Source organism: Oncorhynchus kisutch, linkage group LG7, assembly GCF_002021735.2.
Source record: "Oncorhynchus kisutch isolate 150728-3 linkage group LG7, Okis_V2, whole genome shotgun sequence".
Classification (NCBI taxonomy): domain Eukaryota; kingdom Metazoa; phylum Chordata; class Actinopteri; order Salmoniformes; family Salmonidae; genus Oncorhynchus; species Oncorhynchus kisutch.
Window position 1 is genome coordinate 53,925,140 of NC_034180.2, and position 13,182 is coordinate 53,938,321.

A 13,182-nucleotide genomic window follows, 5' to 3' on the forward strand; every position below is an offset into this window, starting at 1 on the left:
AAACACACACAAGACCTACTTCTTTACAGGACATATGATAACACAATCATTTGGGAAAATTGTTTTATTTAAGTTAATTTCTACAACAATCTATTTCAAACAACTAAATATGGTTTAAAGATGGTTTGACAGCTTGTTTGAAAGGATTTACAGTCCTGTGATGTCGAGAGCTACAGTAGACGACAATATGTTGACCTAACAGCTAACACAGACTAACACAAATACCATGCAATAAGGTAGTATTAATTCTATAGGTGTTACAGAAGCAATGAGCTGGGCACCCTGCTGTAGTACGGGCGCATATTAAAGACATTGCTTTTGTTTTGGTAATTGCTTCTCTGGAAACCTGCAACGTCATGAACTATAAGGAATGTTTGTTTGTTTGTTTGTTTTGATGCACATTCATCTCACGTTGTATCTCGACAGTCACAAATGCAGCATTTCATATTTCATTTACCTAAATCTAAAAAATATTGTGTTCCCAAGGGCAACGTAGTATAGTGTGTATATATATAGTCCATCAAATGGTTTGCTTAAGGAAATCAATCAATCAATCAATCATTAACATGGATTACATTCATTAACTGTAGTCAAAATCACCCAGTCACAACCATAAACAGCTAATCTAGAGTGAAGGCACTTCACTTCGCGCAATTATTAAGGAGCAGGTGTTAAGTGCCAAACATTCACATTTCACAAGGATCAAGATATCACCAAAATGCTCCACCTTCTACGACGCCTATACCCTGGCCCGCCTATCTTCACAATACCTTGTCTGACTAAACTGTGGGGAAATGGCCGTCTCAAATGACACACTATTCCCAATATAGTCCACTACTTTTGACCAGAGCCCTGGCCAAATGTAGTGGACTATATAGAGTCTAGGGTGTAATTTTGGGACCCCCCCCCCCGGGTCTGTTCCTGGTGTTATGCTACCTTAGTGAGCCGTAGGTCTCCAAAGACTCGCAGGGCGGTGAGAGAGGCCAGCGGAGACAGACGATGGGTGAAGCCACACAGGGGCTGGCCATCCACCAGGATTCGGAACTGCTGGTGTTCACAAACTATCTCCATCTGGGGGGGGGGGGGAGAGAGAGGGAGACAGAGAGACAGAGAGAGAGAGAGAGAGGAGAGACAGAGAGAGAGAGAGAGAGGAGAGACAGAGAGAGAGAGAGAGGGAGACAGAGAGACAGAGAGAGAGAGAGAGAGGAGAGACAGAGAGAGAGAGAGAGAGGAGAGACAGAGAGAGAGAGAGAGAGAGAGATTATAATAAAGAGCTTGGGCAGGGTCAAAGCAGGAATAAGCATAAATCAGTTACGTGTAGGAGTGTTGGAATAATAAACACACTATTGGATGTGCAGGTATATACAGTGCCTTGCGAAAGTATTCGGCCCCCTTGAACTTTGCGACCTTTTGCCACATTTCAGGCTTCAAACATAAAGATATAAAACTGTATTTTTTTGTGAAGAATCAACAACAAGTGGGACACAATCATGAAGTGGAACGACATGTATTGGAAATTTCAAACTTTTTTAACAAATCAAAAACTGAAAATTATTCAGCCCCTTTACTTTCAGTGCAGCAAAGTCTCTCCAGAAGTTCAGTGAGGATCTCTGAATGATCCAATGTTGACCTAAATGACTAATGATGATAAATACAATCCACCTGTGTGTAATCAAGTCTCCGTACAAATGCACCTGCACTGTGATAGTCTCAGAGGTCCGTTAAAAGCGCAGAGAGCATCATGAAGAACAAGGAACACACCAGGCAGGTCCGAGATACTGTTGTGAAGAAGTTTAAAGCCAGATTTGGATACAAAAAGATTTCCCAAGCTTTAAACATCCCAAGGAGCACTGTGCAAGCGATAATATTGAAATGGAAGGAGTATCAGACCACTGCAAATCTACCAAGACCTGGCCGTCCCTCTAAACTTTCAGCTCATACAAGGAGAAGACTGATCAGAGATGCAGCCAAGAAGCCCATGATCACTCTGGATGAACTGCAGAGATCTACAGCTGAGGTGGGAGACTCTGTCCATAGGACAGATCTGGCCTTTATGGAAGAGTGTAAAGAAGAAAGCCATTTCTTAAAGATATCCATAAAAAGTGTTGTTTAAAGTTTGCCACAAGCCACCTGGGAGACACACCAAACATGTGGAAGAAGGTGCTCTGGTCAGATGAAACCAAAATTTAACTTTTTGGCAACAATGCAAAACGTTATGTTTGGCGTAAAAGCAACCCAGCTCATCACCCTGAACACACCATCCCCACTGTCAAACATGTTGGTGGCAGCATCATGGTTTGGGCCTGCTTTTCTTCAGCAGGGACAGGGAAGATGGTTAAAATTGATGGGAAGATGGATGGAGCCAAATACAGGACCATTCTGGAAGAGACCTGAGACTGGGATGGAGATTTGTCTTCCAACAAGACAATGATCCAAAACATAAAGCAAAATCTACAATGGAATGGTTCAAAAATAAACATATCCAGGTGTTAGAATGGCCAAGTCAAAGTCCAGACCTGAATCCAATCAAGAATCTGTGGAAAGAACTGAAAACTGCTGTTCACAAATGCTCTCCATCCAACCTCACTGAGCTCGAGCTGTTTTGCAAGGAGGAATGGGAAAAAATGTCAGTCTCTCGATGTGCAAAACTGATAGAGACATATCCCAAGCGACTTACAGCTGTAATCGCAGCAAAAGGTGGCGCTACAAAGTATTAACTTAAGGGGGCTGAATAATTTTGCACGCCCAATTTTTCCGTTTTTGATTTGTTAAAAAAGTTTGAAATATCCAATAAATGTCGTTCCACTTCATGATTGTGTCCCACTTGTTGTTGATTCTTCATAAAAAAATACAGTTTTATATCTTTATGTTTGAAGCCTGAAATGTGGCAAAAGGTCGCAAAGTTCAAGGGGGCCGAATACTTTCGCAAAGCACTGTATTAGTGTAGGCCTGTCTATAACTGTAGACATATCTAATATTTTAGGATGACTGTAGGCCTATCTAATATTGTAGGATGACTGTAGACCTATCTAATATTGTAGGATGACTATAGACCTATCTAATATTGTAGGATGACTGTAGGCCTATCTAATATTGTAGGATGACTGTAGACCCATCTAATATTGTAGGATGACTGAAGGCTGTACCTTGACCTGACTGTGACTGTAGCATGACTGTTGGCCTGTGTTTGACTGCTGGCCTGTGTATGACTGCTGGCCTGTGTATGACTGCTGGCCTGTGTATGACTGCTGGCCTGTGTGTGACTGCTGGCCTGTGTATTAATGTAGGCTGACATGTATGACTGCTGGCCTGTGTGTGACTGCTGGCCTGTGTATTAATGTAGGCTGACATGTATGACTGCTGGCCTGTGTATGACTGCTGGCCTGGGTATTAATGTAGGCTGACATGTATGACTGCTGGCCTCTGTATGACTGCTGGCCTGTGTATGACTGCTGGCCTGTGTATTAATGTAGGCTGAGATGTATGTATGATTAAGCCCAATAAGTGTTACATTTGGTTGAGATCTGGTGACTGAGACCGCAACGGCATATGGTTTATATCCTTTTCATGCTCACCAAACCATTCAGTTACCACTCCTGGCTTGTGGATGGGGGACATAGTCATCCTATGGGGGGGGGGGGCAAAGCCATGGTAGCTAAAATAATTACCTGCCCAGCATTTCTATACATGACTCTAAGCATGATGGGATGTTAATTGCTTAATTAACTCAGGAACCACACCTGTGTGGAAGCACCTGCTTTCAATATACTTCGTATCCCTCATTTTGGCAGTTACCTGTATGTATTAGTGTAGATCTGTGTATTAGTGTAGATCTGTGTATTAGTGTAGATCTCTCTATTAGTGTAGATCAGTGTATTAGTGTAGATCTGTGTATTAGTGTAGATCTGTGTATTAGTGGAGATCTCTCTATTAGTGTAGATCTGTGTATTAGTGTAGATCTGTGTATTAGTGTAGATCTATGTATTAGTGTAGATCAGTGTATTAGTGTAGATCTGTGTATTAGTGTAGATCTGTGTATTAGTGGAGATCTCTCTATTAGTGTAGATCTGTGTATTAGTGTAGATCTGTGTATTAGTGTAGATCTATGTATTAGTGTAGATCTCTCTATTAGTGTAGATCAGTGTATTAGTTTAGATCTATGTATTAGTGGAGCTCTCTCTATTAGTGTAGATCTGTGTATTAGTGTAGATCTATGTATTAGTGTAGGTCTCTCTATTAGTGTAGATCAGTGTATTAGTGTAGATATATGTTTAGTGTAGATCTCTCTATTAGTGTAGATCTATGTATTAGTGTAGATCTCTCTATTACTGTAGATCAGTGTATTAGTGTAGATCTGTGTATTAGTGTAGATCTGTGTATTAGTGTAGATCTGTGTATTAGTGTAGATGTATGTATTAGTGTAGATATGTGTATTAGTGTAGATCTGTGTATTAGTGTAGATATGTCTATTAGTGTAGATCTGTGTATTAGTGTAGATCTGTGTATCAGTGTAGATCTGTGTATTAGTGTAGATATGTGTATTAGTGTAGATCTGTGTATTAGTGTAGATGTATGTATTAGTGTAGATATATGTATTAGTGTAGATATGTGTATTAGTGTAGATATATGTATTAGTGTAGATATGTGTATTAGTGTAGATCTGTGTATTAGTGTAGATCTGTGTATTAGTGTAGATCTGTGTATTAGTGTAGATATGTGTATTAGTGTAGATCTGTGTATTAGTGTAGATCTATGTATTAGTGTAGATCTGTGTATTAGTGTAGATATGTGTATTAGTGTAGATCTGTGTATTAGTGTAGATCTGTGTATTAGTGTATATATATGTATTAGTGTATATATATGTATTAGTGTAGATCTATGTATTAGTGTAGATATATGTATTAGTGTAGATCTGTGTATTAGTGTAGATATATGTATTAGTGTAGATATATGTATTAGTGTAGATATATGTATTAGTGTAGATCTATGTATTAGTGTAGATATGTGTATTAGTGTAGATCTGTGTATTAGTGTAGATCTGTGTATTAGTGTAGATCTGTGTATTAGTGTAGATATGTGTATTAGTGTAGATTTGTGTATCAGTGTAGATCTATGTACTAGTGTAGATCTGTGTATTAGTGTAGATCTGTGTATTAGTGTAGATATATGTATTAGTGTAGATATATGTATTAGTGTAGATATATGTATTAGTGTAGATCTGTGTATTAGTGTAGATCTGTGTATTAGTGTAGATATATGTATTAGTGTAGATCTATGTATTAGTGTAGATCAATGTATTAGTGTAGTTCTGTGTATTAGTGTAGATCAGTGCATTAGTGTAGATCTGTGTATTAGTGTAGATATGTCTATTAGTGTAGATCTGTGTATTAGTGTAGACGTGTGTATTAGTGTAGATCTGTGTATTAGTGTAGATCTGTGTATTAGTGTAGATCTGTGTATTAGTGTAGATCTGTGTATCAGTGTATATATATGTATTAGTGTAGATCTGTGTATAAGTGTAGATATGTGTATTAGTGTAGATCTGTGTATTAGTGTAGATCTATGTATTAGTATAGATCTGTGTATTAGTGTAGATGTATGTATTAGTGTAGATATGTGTATTAGTGTAGATTTGTGTATCAGTGTAGATCTATGTATTAGTGTAGATATGTGTATTAGTGTAGATCTGTGTATTAGTTTAGATCTGTGTATTAGTGTAGATCTGTGTATTAGTGTAGATATGTGTATTAGTGTAGATTTGTGTATCAGTGTAGATCTATGTACTAGTGTAGATCTGTGTATTAGTGTAGATCTGTGTATTAGTGTAGATTTGTGTATCAGTGTAGATCTATGTACTAGTGTAGATCTGTGTATTAGTGTAGATCTGTGTATTAGTGTAGATATGTGTATTAGTGCAGATATATGTATTAGTGTAGATATATGTATTAGTGTAGATCTGTGTATTAGTGTAGATCTGTGTATTAGTGTAGATATATGTATTAGTGTAGATCTGTGTATTAGTGAAGATCTATGTATTAGTGTAGATCTGTGTATTAGTGTAGATCTGTGTATTTGTTTAGATCTGTGTATTAGTGTAGATATATGTATTAGTGTAGATATGTATTAGTGTAGATCTATGTATTAGTGTAGATATGTGTATTAGTGTAGATCTGTGTATTAGTTTAGATCTGTGTATTAGTGTAGATCGGTGTATTAGTATAGATCTGTGTATTAGTGTAGATCTGTGTATTAGTGTAGATCTATGTATTAGTTTAGATCTGTGTATTAGTGTAGATCTGTGTATTAGTGTAGATCTGTGTATTCGTGTAGATATATGTATTAGTGTAGATATATGTATTAGTGTAGATCTGTGTATTAGTGTAGATCTGTGTATTAGTGTAGATCTGTGTATTAGTGTAGATCTATGTATTTGTGTAGATCTGTGTATTAGTGTAGATCTGTGTATTAGTGTAGATCTGTGTATTAGTGTAGATCTGTGTATTAGTGTAGATCTGTGTATTAGTGTAGCTCTATGTATTAGTGTAGATCTATGTATTAGTGTAGATGTACACTACCAGTCAAAGGTTTTAGAATACCTGCTCTTTCAAGGGTTTTTCTTTATTTTTACTATTTTCTATATTGTAGAATAATAGTGAAGACATCAAAACTATAAAATAACACACATGTAGTAATCATGTAGTAACCAAAAAACAAATCAAAATATATTTTATATTTGAGATTCTTCAAAGTAGCCACCGTTTGCCTTGATGACAGCTTTGCACCCTCTTGGCATTCTCTGGCTGGGAGCTGTTAAATACACAGACATATCTAGGCCTGTGTTTTAAACAGCTCCCAGACATATCTAGGCCTGTGTATTAAACAGCTCCCAGACATATCTAGGCCTGTGTATTAAACAGCTCCCAGACATATCTAGGCCTGTGTATTAAACAGCTCCCAGACATATCTAGGCCTGTGTTTTAAACAGCTCCCAGACATATCTAGGCCTGTGTATTAAACAGCTCCCAGACATATCTAGGCCTGTGTATTAAACAGCTCCCAGACATATCTAGGCCTGTGTTTTAAACAGCTACCAGACATATCTAGGCCTGTGTATTAAACAGCTCCCAGACATATCTAGGCCTGTGTATTAAACAGCTCCCAGACATATCTAGGCCTGTGTATTAAACAGCTCCCAGACATATCTAGGCCTGTGTTTTAAACAGCTCCCAGACATATCTAGGCCTGTGTATTAAACAGCTCCCAGACATATCTAGGCCTGTGTTTTAAACAGCTCCCAGACATATCTAGGCCTGTGTATTAAACAGCTCCCAGACATATATAGGCCTGTGTTTTAAACAGCTCCCAGACATATCTAGGCCTGTGTATTAAACAGCTCCCAGACATATCTAGGCCTGTGTTTTAAACAGCTCCCAGACATATCTAGGCCTGTGTATTAAACAGCTCCCAGACATATCTAGGCCTGTGTTTTAAACAGCTCCCAGACATATCTAGGCCTGTGTTTTAAAGAGCTCCCAGACATATCTAGGCCTGTGTTTTAAACAGCTCCAAGACATATCTAGGCCTGTGTATTAAACAGCTCCCAGACATATCTAGGCCTGTGTTTTAAACAGCTCCCAGACATATCTAGGCCTGTGTATTAAACAGCTCCCAGACATATATAGGCCTGTGTTTTAAACAGCTCCCAGACATATCTAGGCCTGTGTATTAAACAGCTCCCAGACATATCTAGGCCTGTGTATTAAACAGCTCCCAGACATATCTAGGCCTGTGTTTTAAACAGCTCCCAGACATATCTAGGCCTGTGTATTAAACAGCTCCCAGACATATCTAGGCCTGTGTATTAAACAGCTCCCAGACATATCTAGGCCTGTGTTTTAAACAGCTCCCAGACATATCTAGGCCTGTGTATTAAACAGCTCCCAGACATATCTAGGCCTGTGTATTAAACAGCTCCCAGACATATCTAGGCCTGTGTTTTAAACAGCTCCCAGACATATCTAGGCCTGTGTATTAAACAGCTCCCAGACTTATCTAGGCCTGTGTATTAAACAGCTCCCAGACATATCTAGGCCTGTGTTTTAAACAGCTCCCAGACATATCTAGGCCTGTGTATTAAACAGCTCCCAGACATATCTAGGCCTGTGTTTTAAACAGTTCCCAGACATATCTAGGCCTGTGTATTAAACAGCTCCCAGACATATCTAGGCCTGTGTTTTAACGTATGTATGATTGTAGAACTATATTCATAAATGTACCGTCCCTATGAGTGTAGTAGGCTTTATACCTTGAAGGGCTCCCCAGCAGCAAAGGGGAAGAATGACAAGGTGTTCTCTGATGTCCCCCAGTTCCCAGCCAGACGGGCGTTCCTCTGCACAGCTTTAGCCAGGAAGTTGACCTTTACCTGCAAACCCACGTCTCCCTCAAAGTCCTCTTCAACTGGATCACTGGACAGGGACACCACCATGCTAGGCAGAATAAACAGTGGTGCAGATGTAGAATTCAGGCAAACAATCTAAACATTGTTGATTTAAAGACCCAGTCAAAAACCATTCTGTCAAAACACATGATATTCCTGCGTTATTTTTATTTATTACCCACATTGTAAAATAGCACTGTGAAATTGTGAAAATTAATACACTAATACATAGATCTATATATATATATATATAAAATAATGCTGTTTAAATGTAAGAGCTGTTTGTAAAGACTGCATGACGTTTCAACCTGTTTTGTTGGGATGGACTTTTGGCCTGCCTGGTGACATCACCACAGTAAATTAGTTAATAGACCAATAAGAAAGAGAGTTCCAAACCTCTCTGCCAATAACAGCTAGTTTTCAGTTTTTCCCTCCCCACTCAGGCCACTCCCAGACAGTCTAAAAGCTAAATTATTGCTTGAGAAATGGCTCTTTGCAAAGAAAACAATCACAGTAAGGTTAACCACAAATTATTTGATATTGACAATAAAAAACAGAAAAGAAAAGGCAGTTACAGAGAGATACAATAGTGACATCGTCTGTCTATTTGACATTACCACAAGCTGTGAGTACAGTACCAGGCTTCCGTAATCAGATAGGGCTGAATCATTTACAGAGTAAAGTATTTCAGAGCAGGCCACAAAGGATCAAAACACTATAGTGACTTTACAATACAAACATTAGAACTGAGATAGTTTTATATTCTTCGTCATCCACTCCATCCCATAGATAAATAGGGGATAAATGGTCTTATCTCCGCACAGAGCTCCTAGCAGAGAGGTCAGCTCACCGAACACTTCATGGGTTCTGACATTTTTCCCACGTATTGAATTAAACAATACATTAGTCAATTAGAGAAATATTCCCGACGACAAAGGGAGTGAAGAAAGATGTGAAGAAAGAGAGTTAAAATCCTGTTTACATGGAATTATATTCTACAATTTGCACTCTTAGATATTTATTTTCTCTTGCAGTATTCTGAAATTGCCCAGAGCTATAGGATCTCGATATAGCAGTATCTTCAATCCCTCCTGATCTCAACTCAACTACACGGTGTGATGCGCTACACAATCCTCCCATTGTCTCTGTGCCTGCCTTGACGGTGGACTTGCAATGTCAAACGCAGACGGTCACACTCAGATTTAAAACGGTAAATTAAACAATTAATTTCCTTAGGCTACAGAAGAGACATTGAAAGCAGGTGTCTGTTTACCAACCTCTGAGGCTTCTTGTTAACAATACCCATGACAACCAGTCTCATCGTGGGCCGCAGCCCACCTTTTATTGTCCCGACATATTCCTCCTGAAACAGAGTGGCTGGAAATAAGGCTACATGCAACATATACATAATATTATTCTTAGATATCACCACATTGGCTAGCTGAATGAAAGCCGCCGTTGACAATACATTGTTTCTTTATCGATTAGAAGGGGGGTTCTTTGAAATAAGTGAAATAGCTGATCAGTCTTAATTGATGATTGATTTTCAGAATTCTAAGAATGCTCCAGGCTAACTTTAGCACTAAACAACAGGCTACAATTCAGTATGCACTATTACTGCTACCAATTATTCCATTCGGTTAGATGGATTTCATTCTTATTCAATATAATGTAATTGTGTGAATAAGAAAAAAACAGTTGCATTCAGTTGTTTTGTGATAACCTAATAATCTCATTTGAAAAATCACGAAATGACAATATACGTCAATCTAAAATAAAAGTGTAATCCAACCAAAGCAATAGGGAAAACCAGACTAGGTTACTTACATTTTCTTTCTTGTTGTCCTTTTCTGCCATTCCCCCTCTCCTTTCTTTCAATGTGAGATATCTGCACCGGGTGGTGTTGGGAGCGTGATGCCAAGAGGAGCTCGAGATACTATAGTAGAGCTGGCAAACCCCGCCTTCCGCTCGTTGTCATAGCGACAGGCTCCTGATAAAATAAGTGGCACTGAATGATGGTTATCAAATATTAATGTGATGAGGGTGCACGATCCCACTTATCAAGTGTGAGACCCTTTCATTCCAATATTTAAGTATTTAAAACAAATTTTAAAATAATGCTGTTCACTCATAACATAAAATAACTCCCAAATAGGAGATTTTCCCAACCTGGCAACCATTATAATAAAATAATTGTTACTCAGATTTGAGTAAGCTTAGGTTAATGGTGAATATATACCTTGCACAACATTAATAGCCTATAATATGATAAAGAAACTCAAGTCTTATGATGAGCTTTCTAATGGTTGCCAGTTTGGTTTGGGGAAAACTCTCCCTTCCCATACCCAATTCTTTAAGTTTAAGAAAAGGCCTAGCCTACTATTAGCCAATATTGGACAATATATAACACATTTGTATGGCCACTCGGGCCATAGAGATAGATAGAGAACTCTAGTGCCCAAAAAGCCTGTTTTACCATGGGCAGAGCCATTGAGTACTTTCACCATTTTGAAGTAGTCAACTGGGCGGGACACTAGAGATAAGTAGAGGACCCATCTTTATGTCTGTGCCATTATAGCGTCTGTGACAGCATGGGCAGCTCCATTGAGGCTACAGCCCACGGGAATACCCACCCAGGTGACAACTTTGACTACTTTAAAATGGTGGGAAAATGTCCGAAACCCTCAATTGCACTGTCCATGCTAAAATGGCCAGCAGCGTTGCAGTTCTTGACACAAAACGGTGTGCCTGCTGCCTGGCACCTGCTACCCTACCCCGTTCAAAGGCATTTAAATATGTTGTCTTGCCCATTCACCCTCTGAATGGTACACACACACTATCCATGTCTCAATTCTCTCAAGGTTTAAAAAAATATTATTTAACCTGTCTCCTCCCCTTCATCTACGCTGATTGAAGTGGATTTAACAAGTGACATCAATAAGGAATCATAGTTTTCACCTGGTCAGTCTGTTATGGAAAGAGCAGGTGTTCTTAATGTTTTGTACGCTCAGTAGTAGATGATGCCCTCCATGGCGCTTGGTCGTCACTAATTACCACATCTACAAAGTCAAAATAATGGCTAAACGATGTATGTTTCTACAATTATTTTCTTAACATCTGATGTTAAACCTAACCACACTGCTAACCTTATGCCTAACCTTAAATGAAGACCAAAAAGCTATGTCGTTTTTGTTTACAATTTTTTTTTATCGATATAGCCAAAATGATGCGATGTCAATATAATGATGGCCTGAGCTCACCGAAAGGCGAGCTTGTGTGTAATTTGTTTTACAATGCACTGTTTCGAAATGTAATGACATATCCGAAGGCGGCTGGGCGGGTTATACGCTTTAACGCCACGCTCAATTACAATGTCTCTATTTTAGCGTTTTATCGCTGGCGCTGTAGTCACCCAAAACAAAACGCTTATTTGATTTGTACAATGTAGCTAAGGGATGAGGCTTTATCGTACATGTTAAATTAGACCAATTCACCCACTTATGGAAACACAACATGCAAGCGTACAGCCACTACTCTAAACCTGTACCAAATAAGAAACTCTGTGGCTGTACTGTCTTTGTTAGAAAGGCGACACCCCAGATGATCCATAAAAAAAAATCTGATAGTCTAGTAGCGACTCTAACAATGATGGAAAAGGCAGGCAGAAGGGGGCAAGATCAGGTGGGACCATTCTAGCCAATGAGAGGGCGTGTAAACAAAAGGCACGTAGGGGTTCCCACTATTTACCACAGCCACAATGTCCACAATGGCTAAATCGTACAAAATGTATGGGGGGGGGTGCTTTTTGTTTTTAATTTAAGGTTAGGGTTAGGCATAAGGTTATCAGTGGGGATAAAGGTTGGTTCAATATCACATTTTAGAAATAAGTGGGGTTGACGACTTTGTGGCTGTGTTAACTAGTCACGGCCTAGCCCAATATTGGACTAAAGGAGCCTAAAACGTCACCGTACACCAGTGGCGGTTGGTGCCGTTTAAGATTAAGGAGGACGATTATTATGACCTATTAATCATGGGTTTGTCTCTATAGCAGCATATCGGATGGCTGTCATTCATTTTCCATTCACCCGGCTCAATGTAACATCCATAGGTTTTTGGCTACTACATAAAATTTTCACTATACCCATCATGAGGTTGCTACAACCTAGCAACCTCATGATGCGAATGGAAGTTTATAATGTCGAGACAAATTGGCATCATCAAGATGACAGATAGTGACACATTCAATAACTCCTTGCACACTGGGGTGGCAGGGTAGCCTAGTGGTTAGAGCGTTGGACTCGTAACCTGAAGGTTGCAAGTTCAAACCCCCGAGCTGACAAGGTACAAATCTGTCATTCTGCCCCTGAACAAGGCAGTTAAACCAACTGTCCTCCAAATAAGAATTTGTTCTTAACTGACTTGCACGGTAAAATAAATAAAAACTCTTTCCTGCATCTAGCTGATCTAGGGTGTAATCATTGGTCCAACAGTTACAAACGAGAGTTTCTATTGGACAAACTCAGGTATGTTTATCCCCGTTTTTAACAGAATTGTCAGAATTAATACATCCCTAATCATCCACACAGTTCACTTTAATAGCAGTCTCGTTTCACCTTTTCCCTTGGCTTGTGGACAGAAACAAACTTTCAAAGCCAAACCTTCATACCATGACCGCTACACACAGCCTACATCATTGTCACCATATTAGCTAACGTCAGCTAACGACAGTTCATGCTGCAAGAGCT

At 39.1% G+C, this 13,182-nt stretch overlaps 1 protein-coding gene across 1 annotated transcript; it reads right to left on the reverse strand.

Moving 5' to 3' along the window:
* Window positions 1–19: 19 nt before the first annotated feature.
* Window positions 20–10,393, reverse strand: si:ch211-10a23.2 (GLECT and Gal-bind_lectin domain-containing protein). The gene is made up of 4 exons (XM_031829345.1): window positions 10,265–10,393; window positions 9,715–9,800; window positions 8,306–8,486; window positions 20–1,071 (listed from the first exon to the last, which is right to left on the reverse strand). The coding sequence occupies exons 1-4, from the start codon at window positions 10,292–10,294 to the stop codon at window positions 928–930; spliced, it is 441 nt and encodes a 146-aa protein (XP_031685205.1). The 5' UTR covers window positions 10,295–10,393; the 3' UTR covers window positions 20–927.
* Between the last annotated feature and the right edge of the window lie 2,789 nt (window positions 10,394–13,182).

What these genes read in the sequence shown, in the direction of transcription:
- si:ch211-10a23.2 (XM_031829345.1), bottom strand. Translation starts at nt 10,294, where the DNA reads ATGGCAGAAAAGGACAACAAGAAAGAAAAT. An exon ending in AGGACAACAAGAAAGAAAAT is followed by an intron (nt 9,801 to 10,264) that starts GTAAGTAACCTA and finishes ACTCTGTTTCAG; the next exon opens with GAGGAATATGTCGGGACAAT. An exon ending in CTGCTGGGGAGCCCTTCAAG is followed by an intron (nt 1,072 to 8,305) that starts GTATAAAGCCTA and finishes CCCCCCCCCCAG; the next exon opens with ATGGAGATAGTTTGTGAACA.